Here is a 27,101-nt window from a genome sequence, read left to right on the forward strand (position 1 = left end):
TCTGGCGGTTCCCTCATTGCGAGAAGGCAAGTTGCAGGGAACTAGACAGAGGGCCTTCTTGGTAGTGGCACCCGCCGTGTGGAACACCCTCCCACCAGATGTCAAAGAGAAAAACAACTACAGTGGTACCTTGGTTTATGACCACAATTGGTTCTGGAAGTCTGTTCATAAACTGAAGCGTTCATAAACTGAAGCGAACTTCCCCATTGAAAGTAATGGAAAGTGGATTAATCTGTTCCAGGCGGGTCCGCAGAGTACTCAACCTGAAGCGTACTTAACCCGAAACATGGGTGTAATTGGTTCCGGAAGTCTGTTCATAAACTGAAGCTAACTTTCCCATTGAAAGTAATGGAAAGTGAATTAATCCGTTCCAGATGGGTCCGCGGCGTTCGTAAACCAAGGTGTTCATAAACCAAGGTTCCACTGTACCAGACTTTTAGAGGACATCTGAAGGCAGCCCTGTTTAGGGAAGCTTAAGAAATTAGTGTATTCTAATATTTCTGTTGGAAGCCGCCCAGAGTGGCTGGGGAAACCAATAATATTATTATTAATAATAATAATAAATAATAATTTATTATTATTATTATGCCCCACAGCCTTAGTCATGACGTGTTCAAGCCCTACAAGTTTTATCTTTCACCTGAATCCGTGTTGAGGTGTAAAAGCTTTTCTGTATCATAACCAATCTGACAACTTCACTCAGGAATATTTATATTCCACCTAAAAAGAATTTTTTTTTGCTTTTTTTTGAGGGAGGGTAAGTAGCACTGGGCCAAGTGGAGCAGAAAGAACAAGAAAGGACAATTGTATGGACTCCTACATGGGAGAATGCAAGGGGAGTCACATACAAGTCCATCAATTTGTGAACCTTACAAACTGCCATAGGTGATAGTTACAAGGAAGCATCTATTTGGGAATATTGTAAAGTGATTCCCTTTCTAGGGTTTTTGGTTTTTTTTAAAGGGAAAGCATGTAAATATATATACACAATACATATATGAGATGTAAGGTTTGGTTGTTAAGAACCAAATAGAGTGGGGGTTTATATGTATATATATATATATATATATATATATATATATATATATATATATATATATATATATATATATATATATATATATATATAAACCTCTAGTTGGTTTTACTTGTATATTAACCCGGCTGTTGAGGAAGCGATATCAATGGTAAAGATTTGGCCTTTTCCTTAGCAACTTAAATTGCCGGTTTGGATCAATTCATCCTTTAATGCGGATCAATGCACTTGGCTGCAGTCGCCGGGCCACGAAGCAACTCAATATCCCACCAGCCCAAAGAGCATTTTGAAAACACACAAGCACCACCAGTCCCTGGACAAGTGGCTTTATTTACTGATTCAGCAGCAACTCGAACACTCCGCTGGGGGAGAAAGGTCACAGCAACCAGAAGACGGGGCTGGGAAGGGGGAAGTAAGTTGGGAAGGAACTTAAATATTTGGCCTGAGAAGGGAGTGGCTGTCTGCATCGTGCACAGAAAAGGACAAAGAGGTGAGCCCCAGAGAGTGGGTCTCCCTATCCAGGAGGGTTTGGGGGCAGTGACCACTACAAGTCCTCAGCCACAAAGGCTTGCTGGGCGTTAGGGAACCTCTGTGGGGTGAAGCTGGGATCAGCTTGCAGCCGCTTCTGCAAATCAGATTTCAGCTAAAAGAGAAGAAAAAGGAGAGTGAGGGGCAGGAGTCCGGCTGCTCCAAATCACCTGAAAAGACAGGTGCCATACAGCCCCCATTGGGGTAACAAGCAAAAACTAAGGCCTCACCCCCGTCCTCACCTGCTGTCGGTAGCCTTCCTGCAGCGCTGGCTCTGCCAGGTCTCTGCTCAGGCTCTCGGCGCTTGTCAGAGGTTTCACGCCTGCTACTTTGGCCGCTTTGTTGACTGCCTCGGACAGAAGGAGCTGGGGACCATCCCCCTGCATAGTCTTCCAAGAGAGGGTAGGGACAAGTTTAAGATTCTGCGCTTCCAAAAGATGCTGAAGCAACCAGAGCGAAGCGAATCCTCCCTGGGGCAGAAGGGCCCTCTCACCTTGCGCCGCTTGGCCGGCATGCCGCTCAGGTAGGCGTCGCTGAGGGGGGGCTGCTGCTTCAGCTTGCGCTGGCTCTGGATGTCCTCCCGGATGATGGGCACCCACTCCTTGCAGACGAGGAGGAGGGAAGAGGAAAGCATTGGGGGGGACCCATTAGCAACTCCAGAGTTCTTTCTCCCCGCCCTCCCCCTGGTCGCCGCCCACTTCCGCCCCAGACCACTCACAGGGGGCACGGCAGCTGCCCAGGGCTCTGCGTCGGGGGCAGGCGGCTCCCCTTGCTGCGGCTCCTCGTGCTCCGGCTCCCCGTGCTGCTGGGGCATGGCCTCCTCAGCCGTTGTGGCCGGGGCCGGAGATGCGGTGCTGTCTCGCTGCAAGGAAAGAGGAGAGAATGAGAGCGGGGCCGTCTGCCAAGCACATATCCCCGGTGTTGCAGGCGGAAAAGGGGCTTGGTCCCAAAGTCAGACAATGGACAGCACTGGGTAGGGGCAGCTTCATAATCAATAAAAGTTTCCCCCCATATACCAGCAAGTTGTGAAGGGACAAGCCTCTGGTTCAGACACACACGCTGAGCCTAGAAGGTTGGGGGAGGGGGAGGCAGTCTCAGTCCTTCCATCTGCTATATGGGAACACTTCTCATCTACCTCTCAGGGTTCTTACAAGGATCACTGGCAGCAGCGCATGCTAAGGGCTTTGTATTTTATTTATATGCTGCCCATCCAACTGGTTTTCCCCAGCCACTCTAGGCAGCAGCAAAATGTAAAGGCACAATACAGTGGTACCTCTACCTACGAATTTAATGCGTTCCGAACGCACATTCGTAAGTAGAAAAAAATTGTAAGTCGAATCCCATAGGAATGCATTGGGAGAAAAAATTTGTAAGTCGAAGCAACCCTATCTAAAAATTCGTAAGTAGAAAAAAATCCTATCTAAACCGCATCCAAGGTGGCGGACGGAGCTCCATTCGTAAGTAGAAACATTCGTAAGTAGAGGTACCACTGTAAAACATAAACTATTAAGAACTTCCCTGTACAGGGCTGCCTTCAGATGTCTTCTAAAAGTCTCCTTGAGGGCGTTCCACAGGGCGGGGCCACCACCGAGAAGGCCCTCTGCCTGGCTCCCTGTAACCTCACTTCTCACAGTGAGGGACGCCAGAAGACCTTCAGAACCATAACCTCTCCCAGCTCCACAGCACCCTGACACATTCAAAGAAGCCTGCTAGACACAGGCCAGGGGCTCCTGGCTCCTACTCCGTACCTGCAGGGTTTCGGAAGGCTGCTCTGCAGCCTGAAGCTCCATCGGCTCTTCTGGTACAGGCTGAGAGGATGGAAGAAGAGAGAGCATTGAGAGGCCTTGGTGGCATTACCCAGCACCCACAATAGAGTCACGGTCTCCCCACACGCCTCCCCTTTGATCTCCCAACAAACAAGTCCCAGCAGGATGTGGTCCACAAAACAACCTGATCTGGCTCCTGGTGGCCCTACCAAATCTTAGCCAAAGGAATCATGAAGGCAAGAGAGACTGAAAGCAGCACCCCACAACTGCTCTCTCCTTGAGTTTTGCATGGAATGTCTTGGCTGTGCCAGACATTATGCCCCGTAACTGCAATGTCCTCACTGCAACTGAAATTGTGGATTGCGGGACACTACGGGGTTATGGGCCAAAAGGCTCAACATTCGGAGACCTGAACCAGCGTCGTCTCCACAACAGAGGAACCTCCCAAAAGGCACAGGAAACTAGGATTTAGCGCCTGATTCCGCCCCTCCTTCTCTATCCGATTTCAGAAGTTTTTACCTGTGGGGGGTCGCCCATCCTGCGGACATACTGTAGTATTTGATCCTCTGTGACGGGCATGTGCTCCAGGATCACCTGCAGCCGCATGCTCATCATGGTGGTGAGCCAGCTCACCAAGGAGGGGTTCATGTCTGCTGACATCCGCCTCTGCCGCCCAGGCGGGCCAAGAAAGAGAAAGAGACAAAGGCTGTCAGGACCACAAACTCCCATTCCAAGGCAGCAGCCAGCAGTGAACGAGAAAGTGTCTTCCGATTCACTGACGCAACCTCGAAGTTAGCCGGGGCAACAAGTCCTTTGGGACAAGTTAAGTGAGTTGGCAACATACGACTCACAAAGTTATCTGTTTCAACGAAAAGAGTTAAGTTGCTAGTCCTCAGGGCTGAAGAAAGTGGGAGACCAGCTGAGATCTTCCGTTTGCTTTCCTAATGTGCTTCATGACCAACACAACTCTGATACTGCATTAGCTGAGGCCCAGTGCAATACAGAACAGAGTGTGCTAGACTCTGACTGGGGAGACTGGGATTGTTACCTATAATCCCCACTCAGTTACAAAGCATACTGGGGAGACACTGTTCAGCAGCTGCCTGCCAGGCCACAAGATAAATTGGGATGGTTGACTTCCATACTTCATTCAATCAGTTTCGTTCTCCAATTTTTCTGCACCATTTTTAAGGAGATCATTATCATTGGGCAGATGTTAAGAAGGGTGAAGCAGACACACTTTGAACAGTGAAGGACTTTATAGGGCCTTCATTCGCCAGGAGCACAGTGTGGAAGCCTAGTTGCTTGACAATGTTTCCCACGCCCTATTTCAATCGTCTCACCCCTGGGCACATCCATATTAATTTACATTTGCAGAATTCCAAACGGGACTTCCAGCACGCAGCTCTGCCCATGCGATTCCGACGCTGGGCTTCCTTTTCTCGCAACTCTTCAGTTGGCTCTAGTACCTCCCCCACTGCCCTGCATCAGTCCTACATCCCCTAAAGAAGGGGGAGGAACGTCAGCAGAGCACAACTCATCACTCACAATGCGGTCGTTGATGACAGCAGTCAGGGCTCCCTCCTCCCCGCGCAAGCAGTAGAGGTTCAGCGCCAGGCACTCGAACAGGCCCTGGTTGCACAGCTCCAGCAGCCGATAACCAAAGGTATTATCTGGAAGGAGATAGGAGATGGATGCTGGAGGGGGGGGGACCAGGAGGAGAGGCAGTCCCCTCCGGAAAGCTCCCTGAACTCATCCCACTCCCTTACCAGCGCAGTGGAGGATGTGCATGGCAATGCGGTTGAATTGTTCCTGCAGGAACTCCAGGTTGGTGCGGGTGATGTCAACGCCATCTTGGACTCGGACGGAGGCCTGGGGGGGGGGGATAGGAGGCATCAGACACCAGGGGAAGTCGGGGTTATATAGCTTTAGGGCAGCAAGAAGCCAGCTCAAAGAGCATTTTTGCCTGCATCCATAGACACACAGAGACGTTCTTGTCACATGTTGGCTGCCTACCATTGTGGAGGCTAGACATTTTCAGATCAAACTATTAACCAAAAACAAAAACCTCGGGGAGGAAATCAATCTCCCGCTTTGACAATCGTTCTGTTAATGCAGGGTCTCTCTCAAACTGGGGGTCTCCAGCTGTTTTTGGACTACAATTCCCATCATCCCCGACCACTGGTCCTGCTAGCTAAGGAGGATAGGAGTTGTACTCCAAAAACAGCTGGAGACCCAAGTTTGGGAAAACCTGCACCAGTGCAAGAATTTCAGCTTGCCAATTGGAACGATCCCCTCTCTTGTCCATCCACCCGGTGCAGGTCTGGGGCAACGCCACACAAAAGCAGCAGGAATCAACACTATGGTCAAAGAGACAGACAAGGAATACCTAGCAAAACTTGAGGCAAAGTTTGGTTTGGTTTTCCCCACAGAAGACCCAACCTAACCCATCAGAGGCAGGGAAGATCTGGAGGGTAGGATGACTCCTTCCCATGGAGGAGGAGGCAAAATTTTGAAGGCCCTGTGATGGTAAGAAATACAAATGCTGGAAATGTAAAGAAAAAGAAGGAACCTTTTATCGTATGTGGTGGATATGTAAAGTAATTTCAAATTTCTGGGAGATGATTTATAATGAAATGAAATAAATGTTTAAAATAACTTTTGTTTTTAAAAAAACAACCCAGCAGCTTTTTTATTAGGAATTATGGGTACCGAGATACCAAAGGACCAGAAAATACTGTTCATTTATGCGACAACAGCCGCAGGGATACTACTAGCCCAGAGATGGAAGGAAGAGACAGCCCCGACCAGAGAAGAATGGCAAACCGAGTTGGTGGGACTATGCTGAAATGGCAAAGTTAACTGGGAAGCTCATAAATAACGAATACAGTAACTTTTGAAAAAGAATGGGAAAAGTTTATAATTTATTTACGAGACCATTGTAAGCAGGTTAAAACACTGGCCGAATTTTAACCACGCTTGGAATGTAACGGAAAGTTATGGATAATTTAGAAGGATAAAAATTTGGATAAGTATTGATATGCAGTTGGAAATATTACCATTAGGACTCATGGAAGGGATGGGGCGAAGCCAGGAGATTCAGAGCAATCTCAATATTTGGATGCTGAATTGTTTTTTGTTGTACGTTTATATTTTTGAAAATCATATATATATATGAGAGAAATACAAATGCCATCCCGGGAACCATCCAACCATTTTAGTGACCAATGAGGTGCCAGAGGAAGATGCCTGGGCCCATCTAAATCCTGCCCAAAGTCTCCGCAGCCCACAAACACCTCGCTGCACAGGAGGAAGTGGAACTTACAAAACTCTCGCGAATGTACTCCTCCAAGCCGTTGATCAAATTGTATGTGGCCATCTGGAAAAGCCGGAAGAGAGGGGAAACTGTTAGCAAGCACCACAGGAATGGAGTGGGGGGAGGGAGGGGGAGTTTGCGCTTGGTACTAGGGCCGGGTCCACTCACCCGAACGTTGCGCTCGGTGGGCTCCTGGCCATGCAGGTACTCCTCCCGGAAGAAGCGGCTGAGCTGGGGCTGGATCCGCTGGAGCGGCTGGAACTGCCCGTGCAGCAGCATCACCATGTCGACCATGGAGAAGTTCTGGCAGATGAGGGAGAGCAGATCTCCAAAGAAGCCTAGAAGGGAAGGACACAAACCTTGCAAGCTGACCCTCTGCTCAACTCAAAAGGGATGTAGGGAGGCAGCAGCAACAGCTAGAAATGCCAGGAGAAAGAGAACGGAAGCAGGTCTCAACTACTCCCTTGCCCTGCCCTGGGATTTCCCCAAGGAGAAAGAGCCTCACGGCACTTCTGCCTGGCTGGAGGGAAGGGAGCAATGTCAGGTGAGAGAGGCCGTCCCTCAGGCGAAAGACGCCTCTATGGGACATTGCTGGCATGGAGCTCAGGCAGAAGAGTGGCCAAGAGGCAGAGCTGCAACTCAGCTTGTCCCATTTCAGCCATGAGCTTGTTCTCAATCAGCCTAAGGCAAGCAATTATCTCTTTGCCTCAGGATGAAGCGGAGCTGCCATGCAGAGCAACAGAGAGGAAGTGAAGCTGGAAAAGGAATCCCCCCCTCCACCTAGGGCAACGGTGGCAGAGCCAGGGCTCAAAGGCTCAAAGCGAGCAAGACCAGTGGTCGGAGATGATGGGAATTGTAGTCCAATAACAGTTAGAAACCCAGGTTTGGGAAACGCTGGTCCAGACTGTGGGAAGTTGTGGGCGACAGACATCCAAGAAAAAGGAGGACCAAGGTTTGCAAGGGATTCTAGAGAGGGTAGTGACTGGAGAGATAAAAAGGGCTAGTCTGCCTCTACCAACTGGGGCACCCAGAAAACAGGAGGAGTCTTTGAATTAGTCAGGAGGCAGAAGGCAACCTTCTCCAAACCAGAAGGTTTCTGAGCACAATTCAAAGTGTTGATGCTGACCTTTAAAGCCCTAAATGGCCTCGGCCCAGTATACCTGAAGGAGCGTCTCCACCCCCATCGTTCAGTCCGGACACTGAGGTCCAGTGCCGAGGGCCTTCTGGCGGTTGCCTCACTGCGAGAAGCCAAGCTACAGGGAACCAGGCAGAGGGCCTTCTCGGTAGTGGAGCCCGCCCTATGGAACGCTCTCCCAGCAGATGTCAAGGAAATAAACAACTATCTGACTTTTAGAAGACATCTGAAGGCAGCCCTGTTTAGGGAAGTTTTTAATGTTTGAAGTTTTATCGTGTTTTTAATATTCTGTTGGGAGCCGCCCAGAGTGTCTGGGGAAACCCAGCCAGATGGGTGAGATATAAATAATAATTTATTATTATTATTATTAACCGGCAGGCCCCCCCCCCAACCATGCAAGGGGGGCACATCCAAGACCTTCCTTACCCAGGGCCCCTTCTGTGCCTGGCTCAAAGATGTTGCTGGTGCCACTCAGGCGCTGGATGAAGTCCGCGATGCTCTCGGTACTGCCCTGCTGCGCACTGAGCGACCCCATCATGGACGACAGCACCCCTTGCACCACGCTGGTGAAGAATTCGGGTGGCAGGGCGTCTGCCGAGGTGCCACCACGGATATTGCTGCTCCCGCCCCCGAAAGGCGGCTCCATGCCACTCTGGGGAGCCGTGGGCGGGGGAGGAGGAGGAGGCGGGGAGGCCTCTGGCTGCGGGGGAGGCGGGGCCTGCTCCGGAGGGTGGGGAGGAGCCGCCCCCATCTGTGTCGCCTGCGGAGAGGAGGAGAGGGGGGGAAGTGAGGCCACAAGGGTGCTGGGGGAACACATGCAAAGGCTTTCAGGCCAGCAGGTGCAGGTCAAAGTGAAGGCAGGGCTGGGGCCAAAAGACGGCAGGTCTCTGGGTGACCCAAAGCACATCAGCAAGGGCTTTGGATAGCCAGCCGTTAAAGGAGATACGATAGCCATCTTCAAGTATCTCAAGGGCTGTCACATGGAAGAGGGAGCAAGCTTGTTTTCTCCTGCTCTGAAGGGTAAGACTCGAACCAATGGCTTCAAGTGACAAGAAAGGAGATTCCGACTAAACATCAGGAGAAAATTTCTGACAGCAAGAGCTGTTCGACACTGGAACAGTGGTGGGCTCTCCTTCCTTGGAGGTTTTTAAGCAGAGGTTGGATGGCCATCTGTCCTGGATGCTTTAGCTGAGATTCCTGCACTGCAGGGGGTTGGACTAGATGAACCGTGGGGTTCCTTCCAATTCTATGATTTTGCTCCTCTAAATTACACAGCTTAAATGGGCGTCGGGGGTAACTTGGAGCAGATTTTTGTGCAGAAGGACTGAGTTTGGCTCCATTTTAAAATGCCACACACTTTTATTGTGGTTGTGAATTGATTCAAGGCTTCTTCTAGCGGGGAGCGATATATGGATTCAACAGACAGAACACCCAAAACCTAGGATCTCCTGAAAGTATGCCAGCAGACCCTTCCTCCCCTGAGAGGAAGGATGGAAGAGGGGCTGATCTGCTGCCACCAACCTCTGCTGAAACCGCCACTCCGGGGAATGAAGTGAGGCTGGAACCAAGCTTACCTGGAGGAAGTCTGTCATGCCTTGCAGGAAAGCCGGGACGCCAGGCATTGCCACGGTGATGGTGGGGGAACCCAGGCCGGCCACGCCAGCCATGCTGGAGCCGGCTGCCCCCAGGATGTTCCCCAGCAGCTGAGAGAACTGGAGCTCCGTGGCGGCGGCCGTCGGGGGTTGGCCGGAGGGGATGGGCCCTCCTGGGGCACCAGCAGAGCTGCCCCCTGCGGCAGTGGTGGCAGTGTTGGTGGTGCCGGCGCTGGCCGAGGCTGTGGGAGGGGAGGCAGAATTGCTGGTGCTGAAGGTGGCTTGGGCGCTGACAGAGGAAGAGTTGGAGGAGGAGGAGGGCGAAGAAGAAGAAGGTGAAGTCCCGCTGCCCTGAGCTAGGAAGGAAAAACGAAGAGGTCTGCTACGTCAGTGACCAGGCAAGGGCATGGGAACATTTGAGAAAGAGGGAGATTCCTTCCCAGGTAGTCACTGACCACTGCTGGGTGCCCACCCCCAAGTAGAGCCTGGGACAGGGTGTCTCCTGACCAGCTGCTTCATCTCAAAAAACAAACAAACAAAAACAGATCCATCACAAACTCCTGATTTTAAAGGTTTCCTTCCAGCCGGCTTCCCTGGACCAACCATAGTTGGAGTTCTCTATCTGTTTTCCAAAACAGGGTGGAGGGAAGCCAAACCCATGTGGGTATGCCTACAGAGGCCACACCATCTCACTGCAGAAACAGCCAGGATTCACGAGTGCCAAGGCTGCTCTTATGCTACAATTCTTCAGGAACAGAGAACAAGCAGGGAACGTCTACTCGTCTGCAGAACCCCCATTTCCTTTTCTTAAAAAAGAAGAATGCAAAGCTATGCTTAGAAGTGTGTAGGAAACCTTGCCTAATCATGGAAACCAGAGGAGCTGAATAGGGCTTACGTGAACTGGAGGTGGGGCACTCCCTATCAGATTTTTCTGCTACAGACACTGTTTTCTAATCAGTTTGTAAAAAAAAAAAAAAAAAACCACAAGTAAGGCTTTGGAAAAGGCATTTGGGCAGAAACCTGTGGGGAAAATTAACTAGCAAAACACTCATCCTTTCCAACACCCTTGAGATAACAGTTCTCTTTTTTGCTCTCCTCCCAATTACCAGCAAAACAGAATTATGGAAGTGTCTGAATTGCAGAATTTATACAGGTTGCAGAATTCAGCTTTTCTTGTTTTGGAATTAAAATTTTCATAACCTGAAGAACACAAGCTCCTTGGCTATTACTCTTTGGTCGGATATTTGCAATTACCAGCACATATTGAAATCACTGTTTGCATGTTGTTTTTTATGAATAGATGTATTTATTGTTGCCACCAATGAACAGTCTGAAAGAGTTTGAAATCCTAATATAGGATTGCACAATGAAAATAACAAAATAGCACTGTTTGCATGGACAAAGTCAGCACCCTGCCCTCTCTCTCTCTCTCATTCTCTCTGTGTCACACACAATCCCCTATGCCATTAACTATTCCAGAAGAAGAGTTATGTACTGATGAGGTCCAACTCCCATTTAGTGATCACTGCACGACGACCCACCCACGTTTCCATTCCAAACACTGCGAAAACGTCACCCACACTTCCCCACCCCCCCTTCTCTCTGCCTCTCGCCACCTACCAACTATCACCGGCTGCATGAGGAGCTGCCCCACCAGCCCGCTGATCATCTGAGCCAAGGAAGCATTCCCCCCAACGCCAGGACCCTGCAAGAGAGAAAGAGATTCGGTAGAAAACGGCCGACGGGGAACAGCGATCCCCTCTCGGAAAAGATGCTCCCTCCGCCCTAGTCCTCACCCCTTGTCCCGGTGCCTGGGGTGACCCAGGGTGTGTGGGCCGCACAGACGGAGCAGAGGGCCTGGCGATCACGACACGCGTCGGAGCCGACTGGAAACTAGGGACCTGCTGGCCTAGGGAACAGGAAAAGGCAGGTAGAAGTCCGTCCCGTTCAAAATCCGGGCCCTAGAGCTGCTGCCACTCAAGTATAGGCAACAATGGCTTCGATGGAACAGCGATCTGGTTCAGCCTAAGGCAGCTTCCTGCGTACTGGCAACACCACAGAAGGGGAGGGAAAGACATCAACCGTTCCCACCCGCAAAACAGTATCCTCTGCTATGTTTCAGCGCCCTCCCGTGCTGTTACCTGTCGCCGCTGATGCGGCTGCTGCCATAGCCTGCTGGGTTATCTGATGGGCAACAGCCTGCATAAACTCTGGCGGGAGGCTGGGGAGCGGCATGTGAGCAGCACCACCTGGTGGGGAGGGGGAGGGAGACAACACAAAAAACACAAGGCAGGCTCAACCAACAGCCCACAGTCAAGATGCGCAATCTCATACAAACCCCTCTCCCCACCCCCCACCCCAGCCTTCATTCTCCCTCCTTACCCATTCCTTGGGGGTGCCCAGCGGGTCCGGCAGGTCCTGTGGGTGGCACTCCAGCTGAGCCACTCCCACCCATCGGGGAACCGGAGTCTTGAAGGACGAGAAAGGCAAGCAGAACTTAAAATGACAACAAGTGTCACAGGCTCCCCTGCATCCTCCCAGAGAAACTGAACTGCGCAGGATCCTACATGCAGAAACTGCTCAGAACAAACCTATGTTATCTGTGTGTGTTGGCTTTGCTAGGAGAGATCTGCAGCATCGCTCCCCCTTGAGTCCCCACTTTCTTCTCCTGCTCCCCCTTTTCTCCTGGGTTCTTTCCCTCCTTGCTACCTACGCAGAACTCAGCCAAACAGAGACCTCTTGGCCTAAACCCCCCCCCCCTAGCCAGACCACTACACTGCAAGGCCCTGGGCACCCTTCTACAAAGGACCTGATAAGCCAACACCAGAAGGGAGCCAGCATCCCTCAGAAAATAAAGGCTCTTTGCCCCCCGCCCTGCTCCAGGGCCCTACAATCGGTCTCTCTCTCCCCTGTAGGCTCCCCAAGAAGGAACCTGGGCGGTGCTTACCCTGTATGTTCATGTGCATCATGACCACCGGCTCAACCGTCTGGTGAGAGATGCGGATCACGCGGGGGTGGCCTGTCTGGGAGGCCTGAGTCTGAGTCGGGGTGACCACCGGGGAAGACGAAGGGGGCGGCCCTTCGGATGGCTGCCCGCCCTCGACGGGGCTGGAAGTGCGGGGCTGGGTGGCGGGGGCAGCCGGGGAAGCAGAGGAGCCTTCTGAGCCGGCGGGAGCCCCACGAGCCCCGTTGCCTGTCATAGTGACTGTGGTTCCAACGTTGATCTGGAAGAGAGAGTGAGAGATCAGGCCGCGGGCCCTGCTGCTCCTTTCCGCTCTGCCTCGCTGAGCTGGCCAGCCTGCAGTCGACGCCTCAACCAGGGAAGGCAGAAGCGCCACCACCACCAACAGCCCATCCACAAGCTGGGCACTCACCTGGATTGGAATGGCAGCCTGCTGCAGCACCATGGGGGCCGTGTAGTGGGACATGGGCCGCACCACGTGGAGGTGACGGGGGGCGCTGCAGGAGAGGTTGCAGCGCAGGTCAGAGAGCGCCACAAAGGTGTTCCCCAGGAGGCGCAGAGACTCCCCCACCAGGTTGATAGTGCGCTGGTCCTCTTCACGGCCCTCCGTCTGCCAAACGCAAGAGGTAGTAGAAAGACAGTCTCAACCACCGGGATAGGGGACGAGTGGGCCAAACACTTGCCAAAATTCAGCCCCAGAACTTCCTCTGGGTTCAAGCCCAGAAACATACAAAACACCCTAACATTTCTCAACAAGCAACCACCAGCAGCCTCCACCGGTCAGGATTTGGAAGACGAGCAGCTCCCAAACACAGATCCCCAGACAGGTTTGAGTCCCAGCATTTGTCGTATGAGTAACACACTGCATAGAAAAGAAAACATTGGGAGGGGGAGAGGACATACCCAACCCCCCACATGAAAACAGAACAAGATTCCGATCACTGCTCCCTGGTCTGGGATGCCACGACGCACACCTCCGAGTTCGCCCTTACATTATTGTTGTAGTCTGCAGTGCTGGCCGTTCCAAGGATCTCCTCGTATCTCTGGAGGAAAGGCTGGAGCCTGCTCTCCACCCCGCGGAGCTCCCCTAAGACCTCCACGTATTCGCCTGGGGACGGGTGGCTGTGGGGTAGAGAGAAAGGGTGCTCAGATGATGCTTAGGCCTCCTCGATGATGATGATGATGATCTGGCAGAACAACAAGGCCTCCCTTCTGAGCTCACCCATCTACTCCACTCCACCCTCCTCCTCCTCCCTTTTGTGACCCCTTTGCACCAGCCCACCCTCTTGTTTTGGTGACCCCTCCACCACCACACAGCAGTTCCCCCCTTTGAATGTCAGGCCACAGAAGCCAGCCAGGACCCCATTTGCCCTCCCTGCCCAGTATGCCAGCTGCTCACTTGGGCGCAGCAGCCTCAGCAGTAGGGGGCGGCTCGGCCCCTGGTGGGGGCGTTTCCTCAGCTGGTGTGGGTTCACTGGGAGGCTCAGACTCAGCTCCCTCCATGGGCTCCCGTTCGGTGGGGCTGGCAGATGCAGTCTCCTCGGGTCCCGATGCAACTTGGCCGTTGGTGCGGCCCTAAGGAAAGGAGGAGCACGTGGCGGCTGAAGCCCAGAAGGAGGTGTCCCTGCCCCAATTCTAAGTTGTTGCCACTATTCTTATTAATTCAATTTATATACAGTGGTACCTTGGTTTAAGTACACAATTGGTTCCGGAAGTCTGAACTTAACCTGAAGCGAACTTTCCCATTGAAAGTAATGGAAAGTGGATTCATCCGTTCCTGACGGGTCCGCGGAGTACTTAAACTGAAGTGTACTTAACCTGAAGTGAACTTTCCCATTGAAAGTGGATTAATCCGTTCCAGACGGGTCCACGGAGTACTCAACCTGAAGCGTACTTAACCCGAAGTATGAGTGTAATTGGTTCTGGAAGTCCGTACTTAACCTGAAGCGTACTTAACCAGAAGCGAACTTTCCCATTGAAAGTAATGGAAAGTGGATTAACCCATTCCAGACGGGTCTGTGGAGTACTTAAACTGAAAGTACTCAAATCGAAGCGTACTTAAACCGAGGTATGACTGTACTGCCCGTTGTCAAAAGATCCCAGGGAGGTGTACAACATTAAAAACACATTACAGAGCACAATAATAAAAAAACATAACAACAGACAGCATAATAATAACATAAGTAGATTAACAACTGCCCCTTCCCTCAAGCTTTAACAGGCCACTGGTATATTCCTGTCTGCACACACACCCTCCCCCCCAAAAAAAAATTTCAAAGGCCGGCTCACCTCTAGTCGGTTCAGAATGCCCTGGACGTCCCGTAGCATATGCTGAGCCATAACAAGGCGGACTCGAGGCTCGCTCTGGAACGAGAGGAGAGGAGAGGGGACCCCAATCAAACAAAGGGGCTCACCTTGCCAGAGTCCCCCTTCTCCCCCTTCTCTGAATCAGAACCACAATCCCCCTCCAGCCCCCTTACAGAGATAATGCCATAAAGGAAAATGGGCTCATTTAAGACTAAAATCATGCAACTCCTTTTCCATCTTCTGCTCAAAGCAAAAAAGGGGGGGGTGAACTCAGAGGGCCAGACCAAAACAGGGTTCAAGACCCAGAATGTTTGCAGTCCTCCACCAGTACTCAGATAGGATTCACCCAACCTACACCCTGTTTTCCCCAACCTGCCACCCTCCTGAACCCCAGACCCTCAAAGATCCCCTTCACAGAACACAGAGAGAGGTGTCTTATGCCAGGCCCCAACCGAGCCCAATATTGTCCAGTCTAACCGGCAGCAAATCTCCTTTGTGTCAGCAAGAGCGTCTTTCACACTGGCCCTCCAGTGTTACTGCACCACAGCTCCTCTCACCCCCTGACCATTGGACAGGCAGGTTGGGGCTAATGGAGCTGGGGTTCAACAACACCTGGAAGGCCACCAGCTTCCCAGCTCTGTTCTAACACGTGGTGCCATGAAACTGGAAAGTTCTGCATGCCAAGGAGATGCTCTACCTGTCAGCTCATTCTTGTGCCAGCAACTGCCAAGTCTAACTTCAAGGATAGGCAACATTGCTAGCAATGTCATGGGAAGTGGAAAGGCCAGCGCTTTCTCAGTTGTGATGCTGACCCTTTGAAATCCTTCCCCTAGAGACATCTAACCAGCTTCTCCTTCTGACAACCCTTTAGGAAGCATATAAATGAGCTTTATCTTCTTTTCTTTCAACAGGCACCTGAAATGTGTTTTCTTCAACACGGAAGCAATTCATGACCATTCCTGCTTTGTTTCTTTTTGTTGCAGTTTTAACTTCATGGTCTGAACGACAGCGACAGGCACCGAATAGTTTCAGTAGCATTATGCAGATTTTAGGCAGGGGTTGTTGTTGTTTTGGTAACAGCAATATTTAAAGACTTAAAACACCCTCGGAGGTTCATTTTGCGATTCTCCTGGGAGTCACTGCAAACGGGCTGCCTAGAACACTGAACCCACAGATTTCAGACACCATTCTTCAGATGTGCTACCAGTGGAAACATCTACCAAAAAGAGATGGTGGGAGCCAGGCAGCTGAATGGCCTTCACACAGGAAAATATCCCTGATGGAGGAAGCCCCAGACTGTCACATGACTAGTGAAGTAAGAACCACAGATTTCAAACATGAATTTAGCAGGAGTCATGCTCACAAGGGAACCAGCTCTGAAGTCCTGCTGGGCTCTTGTGAGATGCCGAGTAGAGGTGACATCCTCTGTTCATAAAAATTCTGGCATCTAAGGATAAGCCCCAGACCACGTCCAGAGTTCCAATGTTTCAATGGGAAAGAAGTCTTCACAAAAAAAGAAGAAGTTTAGAACCAAGTGCCCCCAGCAAAGCCTATCTTTGTGCAAAGCCTGGACTGGTGCCTGGCACCTTTGCCCTCAGCCTGGCCACCTAGGGCAGCGATGTCTAGATCTGTACAATGTGATAATATAAAAAGGTAGCTCGCCACTAACACAAGGGCAGTCTTGAAATCATAATATTTGACTACGGTGAAATAAGAGGCTGGCTGTCAACTATCACACCAACAGTCAAAGTGTAAACCTGAACAACAATTTAGGACTCCCAAAATTTTTGGGAAGGCACCCAAATTAGTTTTTAAAATGGAAAGATCAATTTAAATCACCAGCAGTTCCCTTCATGGAAAGTTACCCCCGCCCCTAAAAAAATCAAACATCACCAAGATGCTACTGAAATAAATCATTGTTGTTACGCTAACACGCACGTACACACACACACACACACACACACACCCCGGACAGAATATGTACAACCTCAAGTCAGTAAATCCCAGTCTTCCCACCCCACTTGTACCTGTATGGGAGCCTGGTCCATATTTATATGAACATCCACAGACGATCCATCGCTCTTTGGGAAGCGGGGTTGGGGGAGAGAAAAGGAAAAGACAGAGGGGGAGGAAATTAAAGAAACAAACAAAAAATAGAGGAGGGGGGGAAGAGGATGGAAGAGAAGAGAGAAATAACAAAATGGAGCAGAAAGAAAGGCAAGGAAATCCAGGAGAAAACAATACCACCATCAAACCATGGCTTCCACCCCACCCCCCAGGGTCTCTTCTGACATTACACAGCACTTGCAAGATACTGTCCCATAGTACTGGCTGCACTGAGACTGGAGTCTGATTTTTCACGAGACAAACATGGTCAAGACACACTGTTAAACCATATTCAAACATTACTTCCAAGTCTCCTTGTGATAAAATAAGTGCTCTGCCCAGGCAATCCAGACTCTGCACCACAGAAGGCAGGCATTGGAAATCATGACTTTCTTTGCTAGTCACGGGAACCAGCACTGAGGTATGGAGAACACACCAAAAACCTGCCTGCAAACTGACCATCTGATTCAGCTGTCCCTTGGCTTCTCATCAGGCACTTTTAAGCTTAGCTGTCACAGCCCTAAGGGCTAGAAAGGTGTGTTTTGTTAAGAAGGAAACAGGGGTTCTTAGGAAGCTGAAGCCTGGGGGCAAAAGCACATGATCTGCATTCTGTGGGCTCTTGTGGGTTCACAGGTTATGCAAGCTGCAGCATTATCCCAAGCTGCACAAAGACGTTCAGAGGGAAGCAGATGCAAGCCTGACCCAAACTGGTTCATCCCTGTGTGTGTGTGTGTGTGCGCGCACACACACACACGTGTGTTTTCAAAGGTGGGCAGGCATGCCCTTGGGCTGGAAGTAAGCCTCAAAAGGGAGTGTTTCTGAAGCTTAGGACTATGCTATGAGGCACCGATCCAAGTTATGTGGTGGAGCGAATAAATCATTTTGAAAGACCTCATTTGCCAGCCGGCCAGCACACCACCGTCAGAAGTGCATTAACAAGCATGCGTAATTTCAGAAGTGGCCCTTGCCTTGCTTCATGGGTGGCCACTATCCTGTCACTATTGCCCAGAACCACCACCCTCCCTACGGCTCCTGCAAGTCCGGCTAAGGTCATGCATGCTGCCCACACAACCCAACAAGTCAGCTGCTGTGGGAATACAATGAAAGGTGCAAAGCCAGACAGGAATTTGTCCCCGATGAGACCCTGTAGAGACGTATAGGTAAGGTTGCTGCTTCTCATTCCGAATACCAGACCTTTAGAGGTCTCTCCCAAGCAGCAGGAGAAAATGCTGCCGTGGCTACTCTAAGCGGTTCCCTTGCTGATCCTGTCCCTTGCCCCCTCCCTCATCAGCTGCTTGCAAAAGGGCAAGAGGACCAAGCAGAATCACGAAGTATCTGGGGTTAAGAAAGACAGCTCAGGTACAGAATAGCGCCCTCTGCCACTGACTGCATGCAAGAGCACCCAGCCACTAAGCCCCTACCACCGTAAATGCCCCCCTCTCCACATAGCACCAACACCAGCAATTTCCTCCCCTTTTTATTGTTTGGGGGTGGAAAGCACTAAAAGCATTATGGGGAGGCACGACACTCCCCCTTCCCCTGCAGTGCAGCACCCTCTGGCTAAAACTCACTTGCGTGGGTGGCTGCGGGTCCATAATGCTTACTGGTAAGTTGAAGGTTCCCACCATGACGTAGCTGTTGGCATTGCGGTCGTGCACAGTTGGGCCTGTCACCCGGGGGCCTGATCCGTTGTGAGGGACGGAGGATGAGCCGGCTCCAGAAGGGCCCCCCAAGGAGGGCGACTGTGTCTGAGGAGGCGCACGCTCCACCAGGTGGATGACTTTGCCCCCGACATCTGGCATGGAAGAGAGGACAAGCGTGAAGGTTTCGTCAAAAGGGCACTCACCTTTTATCCTCCCGGCAACCTTCCAAAGCTGAGGAGTCAAAGAGCGGGTCTTGGGTTTCGACAAGGATATCAGCATGGGCCTTTGATGGGCACACTGTACTACACTCTTTGAGAAGCAGCTCTCTTTAGGGGTAAAGATGCACGTTACGGGAAAATGTACATAGGAAAAGCCCAGACAGTTTCCTTTTTTTAAATGAAAATAACTTTCACTGGATGTATTTTAAGCAGAGAAGTGGCAGAGAGGATGCCTAACCCTCTCCCCGCCGGTCGTTTTCTGCTTGACATTATCTACTCTCAGACTGTTCTGCCCTCATCCAGGCCCGCAATGGATCTCAGATGCATGTTTACGAAGATTAAAACATGCATGGAACCCTGCTGGGCAAAACAACAGCAACAACAAAGCACTGGAGCAGGCATTGAGAGAGAAAACAGCTATGGTAAGCACCTCCTTCGCTGTTTAAAAATCACAGCCTCCTCAGGCAGTTTTACATGTGTTTCTTTTTAAATTTTGGGGCTCTGTTGCACACAGCGTGACTAACAGTAGCACACACTAGATCAGCCAGCAATTATGAGAGCCCTCCGAAGTAATTATGGAACAAGGAAATTATACAATGTTCCTATTCAATGCTAAGCTTGCTCAAGGGCCTTTTCTGGGGAGGGACGGCAGGAACCAGCACTTTTCGGTGTCCCTCACAACTTAACCTTTTATCCATGCCCCCCTCCCCGCCCCAGGCAAGAGCTCCTCAGGCCCCTCCCCCCTCAAACCCCCACTGGAATTTCCACTCACTGTATTCTTTCAACTTCTTGTCATCCTGAAGGACTCTCCCTTGATAGATGAGGCGCTGCTTTTCCGAGGGGATGCTGACTGAACCTGCAATGTGCTCCTTAAACTCTTTCACTGTGATCTACAAAGCAGAAACAATCGCACTGAGAAGATGTAGCAGGGCAACCCTCCCCCCCCCCACTGCTCATCAGTCCTTGGCCTCTGCTCCATGTCAATATTAGTCAAATAAATAACAAACCCTCCAGGGAGTATACAACTTCTGTACAGTACTAGCACACTGTCACTACATGAGTGACAGTGGCAAAAAAAAAACCCTATCCAACTACCCTAAATGATCCAATGCCATACCAGTAGAGTTCCACAGGAGCAACAGGACTTGTGCTTGTTCTCCCCTATATGCACACCCCCCAAAAATCTGCTGCAGAGGATACCCCCGCCCCCCACAGCTGATTATGAAGATGTGCGAGGGGCTGGAGGAGACAGCAGAAGAACTTCTGCTGTACTCATGGATACCAGTTGCACCAGCAGTGCTGTGGCATTGGATATGGCCCTATCACAGGATTAAAAACTACCCGGGACACTCTGGAACTGAGCTTAAGATGGCCATTCTGGAAAGGAAGAATGCAATGTGAAATGGGTCGCTAAAAATTAATTTAAAAAAAGTTTGATGCCATCGCTTGTGGATTGAATCAAGACAGGATTGTTCACCACACTACATGTGTTGTGACAATGCCAGAATACCTACACCCCTCTTTTAATTCTCCAGAGGCCTCCCGGCTAGTGTTTTTCCACCTACCAGCTCCTGCCACTTCTGGGTCAGCAACTGGGCCTAGGGATCCTCAGTTGTTCCTCCAAGGCATGAGCCCTTCAGATGTCCTGCCACAGTTACACCAGAGCACCTTAATAGTTACCCCTCGCTACCCTCCCACCTTCTGGCTGCAGCCCCAGCTATGGGCTTCTCACCTCTTCTTCCACTGTGAAAGTCCTTGTCTGAGAGTCCAAGGTTTTAACCATCACCTCGAGGTTCTCTGGCTCCGACATGACGCCGCCTCAAATTCTTCCTTAGCTACTCCTGCAAGAAGGGGAAATATACCAATCTGATTCTTGGCAATTGTAACCAAAGAAGTACAATTGTGAAGGCATCAGAAACAAAATAGACCCTAAGTCTGCTTTCTCAAATAGATCTTCAGCTGTTGGGTGTGTTTTTTAAATGTAATATACAAAAATATCCACACAGAACAATGCTGGCTATATAACATTAAAGAGTACAGCTTTAAGTACGTGCAGTAGTATAGTTTATATGTAAAAAAAGGAAACTAAAGTGATTTCAAATTGTAAGACAATGTAAATAAAAGAAGCAATAAAAATATGATTAAAAATCTCTCAGCATCTAGCAGTGTATTGCAACTGCTACAACCATTAAGCGGTCCATCAAGACCCTCAGCAATTTTCAAGTGGCCCATGGGGTGGGGAGTTTGAGACCCAATGGACAAATGTCATTTTGTCACATACATAGCATACCCTTTACTGGCAGATTGCAAGAAGTAGAGCCTCTGACATTTCTAAGCAAAGCTCTACTTGCTCTACTTTGTGCTACATTTGAACTTTGCACACACACACACACACACACAAAATGTCAGACCAAATACTTCTGGCTATACACCCATGTATGCCTCCTTTTCAAGGATAACCCTTCATGCATCTGATTAACGGGGCTCTAGTCCACTAATGCTTATACCACAATGAATCTGTATGTTCTGTTGCCTTTCCCCTTCCTTTTGTGACACCGCTCACCCCTACTGGCTTACTTATTACTGATACATATGTCTTGACTGGCTTAATAAAAGGTATGTGCACTCTGCATTCTAAGTATTTTGTTTCCATGTCTACCAAAACATTATCATCACTTGCATTCTTTGCAACAATAGCACGTGGAACGACATACAAAGTATAAAGTGCAAAATTCCAAGCTGGACAAGCATTAACCACTCTCAGGTTTTATTGCAGGCTTCCTCAACCTCGGCCCTCCAGATGTTTTTTGCCTACAACTCCCATGATCCCTAACTAGCAGGACCAGTGGTCAGGGATCATGGGAATTGTAGTCTGAAAACATCTGGAAGGCCGAGGTTGAGGAAGCCTGTTTTATTGCATGCCTTGGGACTGAAAAGGTAGAAATGTCCCTCAAAAGTTGCAGTGTGTTTCTAACCCTCCTGCACTAGGTTCCACTGTGTTAACATGTACAAGACGGTGCTGAAAGTACATCTCTCTTTTCAGGAGGCAGGGGATACCACTAACACCTGTACAAGCTTTACAGGAGTCCACAATGCTTAACAACCCACCAGTCTACATATGAGTATGTTAGACATTTGTGACCTAAAAGAAAGAACAAATCAATTTGGTTCCTTGTCTGGTGACCTGGAAGAAATTCTAACTTTTTACATATTTATAAAATTTCTATACCGTCCTTCATCCAAAGAAACAAGAAATGTTATGAATTCCTATGAGGAAGCGTAAGAAACCCATAGACCATGATAAAAAACAAAACAGCAAATGTAGACTGCAACTAAGCACATTTGTTTGGAAGTACATTGATGGCCTTACTGCTGTATTAACATGACTAGGATTGGGGGTGTTCAACCTTGGTTCTGCCTAACATGGTGCTAACCCTAGGTTTCCAAAGACTGATAATGTCGTGTGTGTCCCAGAAAGACCACTCAGGCTCCTTTAGCCTTTCTGTACCATTTATAAAGCATCTCACAAGCAACAATCCCTCTTCCAGGAACGATTAGGTTTAAATCCCTGCTCAGCCATGGAGATATGAACGGAACATTTCGTACAAAGATTACCATAATAAAGGACAAAAGTGGTAAGGACCTAACAGAAGCAGAAGACATCAAGAAGAGGTGGCAAGAATACACAGAGGAATTATACCAGAAAGATATGGAGGTCTCATACACCCCAGGTAGTGTGGTTGCTGACCTTGAGCCAGACATCTTGGAGAGTGAGGTCAAATGGGCCTTAGAAAGCACTGCTAATAACAAGGCCAGTGGAAGTGATGATATTCCAGCTGAACTATTTAAAATTTTAAAAGATGATGCTATTAAGGTGCTACACCCAATATGCCAGCAAGTTTGGAAAACTCAGCAATGGCCAGAGGATTGGAAAAGATCAGTCTACATCCCAATTCCAAAGAAGGGCAGTGCCAAAGAATGCTCCAACTACCGCACAATTGCACTCATTTCACACGCTAGCAAGGTTATGCTTAAAATTCTACAAGGCAGGCTTAGGCAGTACAGTGGTACCTCGGTTTATGAACACAATTGGTTCCGAAAGTCTGTTCATAAACTGAAGCGTTCATAAACTGAAGCGAACTTTCCCATTGAAAGTAATGGAAAGTGAATTAATCCGTTCCAGACGGTCTGCAGAGTAAGCGTTCATAAACTGAAGCAAACTTTCCCATTGAAAGTAATGGAAAGTGGATTAATCCGTTCCATACGGGTCCGCGGAGTACTTAAACTGAAGCGTTCATAAACTGAAGCATGGGTGTAATTGGTTCCGGAAGTCTGTTCATAAACTGAAGCGTTCATAAACTGAAGCAAACTTTCCCATTGAAAGTAATGGAAAATGAATTAATCCGTTCCAGATGGGTCTGCAGCGTTCATAAACCGAGGTGTTCATAAACTGAGGTTCCACTGTATGTGGACCGAGAACTCCCAGAAGTGCAAGCTGGATTTCGAAGGGGCAGAGGAACCAGAGACCAAATAGCAAACATGCGCTGGATTGTGGAGAAAGCTAGAGAGTTCCAGAAAAACGTCTACTTCTGCTTCATTGACTATGCAAAAGCCTTTGACTGTGTCAACCACAGCAAACGATGGCAAGTTCTTAAAGAAATGGGAGTGCCTGATCACCTCATCTGTCTCCTGAGAAATCTCTATGTGGGACAAGAAGCTACAGTTAGAACTGGATATGGAACAACTGATTGGTTCAAAATTGGGAAAGGAGTACGACAAGGTTGTATATTGTCTCCCTGCTTATTTAACTTATATGCAGAATTCATCATGCGAAAGGCTGGACTAGATGAATCCCAAGCCAGAATTAAGATTGCCGGAAGAAATATCAACAACCTCAGATATGCAGATGACACAACCTTAAAGAACCTTTTAATGAGGGTGAAAGAGGAGAGCGCAAAATATGGTCTGAAGCTCAACATCAAAAAAACCAAGATCATGGCCACTGGTCCCATCACCTCCTGGCAAATAGAAGGGGAAGAAATGGAGGCAGTGAGAGATTTTACTTTCTTGGGCTCCTTGATCACTGCAGAAGGTGACAGCAGTCACGAAATTAAAAGACGCCTGCTTCTTGGGAGGAAAGTAATGACAAACCTAGACAGCATCTTAAAAAGCAGAGACATCACCTTGCCTACAAAGGTCCGTATAGTTAAAGCTATGGTTTTCCCAGTAGTGATGTATGGAAGTGAAAGCTGGACCATAAAGAAGGCTGATCGTCGAAGAATTGATGCTTTTGAATTATGGTGCTGGAGGAGACTCTTGAGAGTCCCATGGACTGCAAGAAGATCAAACCTATCAATTCTGAAGGAAATCAGCCCTGAGTGCTCACTGGAAGGACAGATCATGAAGCTGAGGTTCCAATACTTTGGCCACCTCATGAGAAGAGAAGACTCCTTGGAAACGACCCTGATGTTGGGAAAGATTGAGGGCACCAGGAGAAGGGGACGACAGAGGACGAGATGGTTTGACAGTGTTCTCGAAGCTACGAACATGAGTTTGACAACTGCGGGAGGCAGTGCAAGACAGGAGTGCCTGGCGTGCTATGGTCCATGGGGTCACGAAGAGTCGGACACGACTAAACGACTAAACAACAACAACAACAACAACAGCCATGAAGATCATTGCACAGTATTATGTGCATAGCCTTATGTGAACCTAAGATAAATATTTTAGGACCGACCTTATTCTCATGATTGTAATCTGTATTAACTGTTTTAACGTATTTTTTAAATTGGGACCTCATGGTGAAAGGCAGGTAATCCCAAAAAAGTGTTCATAATTTAAAAAAAAAAGGGTTGTAATCCAAAAAAAGGTTGCAAACCGGGACACGCACTTCCGGGTTTGACATGTTTGTAATCCAAAACGTATACAAACCAAGACGTATACAAACCAAGGTACCACTGTAATAATAATAGTGCAAGTCGCAGTCTGTTAACTTATCCTGAGATCCTGGAAAAAGAACTATGACCTTTCCTCACTTCATCTCTACCTCCCTGAGCTGTTTTATTTATCAGACTTATGCATATTCTATCATGTGAACTCAGAGCATGTTACAGCAAGCTTTCCAAGAGAGATGTTTTTGTTGTCAATAGGCTCACAATCTAAGTAACTGGGGTTAAAGATAAGTAACATGCCTTAAAACAGCATTTTATAAACAGTAGAAGTTTAATTTAGGAACTTAATTTTATCCAACACCCCAAACCAAAGATGGATAACAAAACTGCTAACTTACAAAGTATTGGGTACTTGCTCACCCCTATATGCTTACCATCAACTTTTATTTGCTTTCAGGCTCATGAAACCTGGCAGTCTTTGCTCCTAAAAGTTACAGAGTTCTTGTAACCACTAGCTGGGGAGCCAAACCCTATCTAGCCACCTTCTTTCAAAAGGTGCTGGGCTGTGGCACGTACAAGGCACTTTACAAAGGGAACCTGGAACGCCACCGACTGATACCACGATTAGGAAAGGAAAGCAAGAGCAGAGCATGTGATCCAGCCACTTACTGGGAAAACCTCACAGCAGCAGAACCCCTCATTTTGGACTCACAGCTGTCCATGGAGGCGCAGGTCAATTCTGTACCCAGGGCAGCTGTTTATCAGCTCCATCTGGTACGCAGGCTGAGACCCTACCTGCCCGCGGACTGTCTCGCCAGAGTGGTGCATGCCCTAGTCATCTCTCGCTTGGACTACTGCAATGCGCTCTATGTGGGGCTACCTTTGAAGGTGACCCGGAAACTACAACTAGTTCAGAATGCAGCAGCTAGACTGGTGACTGGGAGCGGCTGCTGAGACCACATAACACCGGTCTTGAAAGACCTACATTGGCTCCCAGTACATTTCTGAGCACAATTCAAAGTGCTGGTGCTGACCTTTAAAGCCCTAAACAGCCTCGGTCCAGTATACCTGAAGGAGCGTCTCCACCCACATCAATCTGCCCGGACACTGAGGTCCAGTGCCGAAGCCAAACAGAACCAGGCAGAGGGCCTTCTCAGTAGTGGCACCCGCCCTGTGGAACACCCTCCCACCAGATGTCAAAGAGAAAAACAACTACCAGACTTTTAGAAGACATCTGAAGGGATCCCTGTTTAGGAAAGCTTTTAATGTTGAATAGATTGTTGTATTTTAATATTCTGTTGGAAGCCGCCCAGAGTGGCTGAGGAAACCCAGCCAGATGGGCGGGGTATAAATAAATTATTATTATTATCCTCGTGCCACCACCCAGAGCTTGCCAGCCATAGGAAGCAGAAACACCCTCCCTTCTTTTTCCTCCTCCTTCTCCTCGCTCCCCTCTTAATACGCTGAACCACAGATTGATTTTTCAAACCTGCCCTCCGTCCTTTCCGCTTCACGTCCGAGAGGGAGCCAATTCCAGCACAAAAATCCTACTTCCGCTCAAATGCAAGGACACTTCCGGTCAAACAAACGACTGTCAAGAAGTCGATCCACTGACGCACCATAGAGATAGTAATGGGGGGAATGAAGACCGCCCACCACGATCGTCTCTAAATTAATGAGCCGGCTTTTCACTCTTAACGTCCAACGCAAATGATAACGATACAGGCTCCGTCAGAAGAGAGATGCCGAGTGGCTAAGCAATGCCGTTACGCGAAGGCTTTGTGCCGCAGCTTCTATATAGCTCTATATGTTTCTAGCTCTACGCAACTCACTTGCCTCTCTCCCAAGATGGCGGCACTTCCGCTTCCCTCGGCGACCAAAGGGAAAGGAGGGGGGGTCTACGGGATTACCGGAATCTTCCCGCTTCTTGTTCCTTCTCACGAAACTCCTTTCTGCCTCCCCCGCACCCTCCGGGTCTACAAAGCTCTGAAGCGGCCGTTGGTAACGAAACCGCCGCCGGCTTCGCGCCTGGAGTGTCTCCTTCCTGCGCCGTCGCGTTCCCCGGCTACTCGCTACAACGCATGCGCGAGCGGCCCGCCGGGACTATTTACGTCTTGCTCTTCCGTTCCCGGCGTATAGCTGACTATAGAGAGTGCCTGCTTTACTTGCAAGTGGTCTCCATGACAGCCTTCACGGTTCTGGTTCCCTCATTCCATAATTTGGGTCGGGATGTGCTTTAAAACAATTCCCCGTATCTGAACGAAGGCTTTATTGCTCCCCTAAAGAAATGCTTAAAAGAGCGAAGTGGGAGGAGCTTAATAACCTCACGCCTACGCCCTGTTCTCATGACCACAGTACGTTACCCTTGTGACGCAGTTTCCGCTTCATCAAGCGCCTGGCCGAGAAAGGAATAAAAGGAAGTGAAGCGCGCTGCGCGGTTTGAAGTTGGCGCAGGACAAACACCCTGTGGTGAAGCCAGTTTTCCCGCCATGTTGGTTACAATCACGGGAAGCTGCGTTGTCCGCCATGTTTGTTTAGGGCATGCTCCCCTTGTAACCCGAAAACCAATCCTGTCGCCGCCATTTTTGTTTACCCTGTTTC

The 27,101-nt window shown here is 49.3% G+C and overlaps 1 protein-coding gene across 14 annotated transcripts; it reads right to left on the reverse strand.

The window, feature by feature from the left end:
• Positions 1-1,346: 1,346 nt before the first annotated feature.
• BAG6 (BAG cochaperone 6) lies at positions 1,347-26,790 on the reverse strand. 14 transcript variants are annotated; one of them, XM_035107153.3, is made up of 26 exons: positions 26,333-26,579; positions 20,342-20,450; positions 19,382-19,499; positions 18,320-18,543; positions 16,670-16,723; positions 14,625-14,699; positions 13,735-13,910; positions 13,328-13,457; positions 12,748-12,945; positions 12,321-12,597; positions 11,756-11,842; positions 11,515-11,622; positions 11,170-11,282; positions 10,994-11,078; positions 9,356-9,729; positions 8,208-8,541; positions 6,815-6,984; positions 6,656-6,709; positions 5,100-5,202; positions 4,879-5,003; positions 3,850-3,996; positions 3,313-3,372; positions 2,283-2,426; positions 2,058-2,165; positions 1,807-1,953; positions 1,347-1,679 (listed from the first exon to the last, which is right to left on the reverse strand). In XM_035107153.3, exons 2-26 carry the CDS (start codon positions 20,417-20,419, stop codon positions 1,581-1,583), a joined length of 3,588 nt encoding a protein of 1,195 aa, XP_034963044.3. In that variant the 5' UTR covers positions 20,420-20,450; positions 26,333-26,579; the 3' UTR covers positions 1,347-1,580. The 14 variants fall into 14 exon arrangements, with proteins under 14 accessions (XP_034963044.3, XP_034963050.3, XP_034963047.3 ...); XM_035107159.3 differs by having other exon boundaries at positions 18,353-18,543; positions 26,333-26,576; XM_035107156.3 differs by having other exon boundaries at positions 26,337-26,537.
• Positions 26,791-27,101: the final 311 nt, after the last annotated feature.

The sequence above is a fragment of the Zootoca vivipara genome, chromosome 2 (genome assembly GCF_965207765.1).
Source record: "Zootoca vivipara chromosome 2, rZooViv2.hap1.1, whole genome shotgun sequence".
NCBI classification, from domain to species: Eukaryota; Metazoa; Chordata; class Lepidosauria; order Squamata; family Lacertidae; genus Zootoca; species Zootoca vivipara.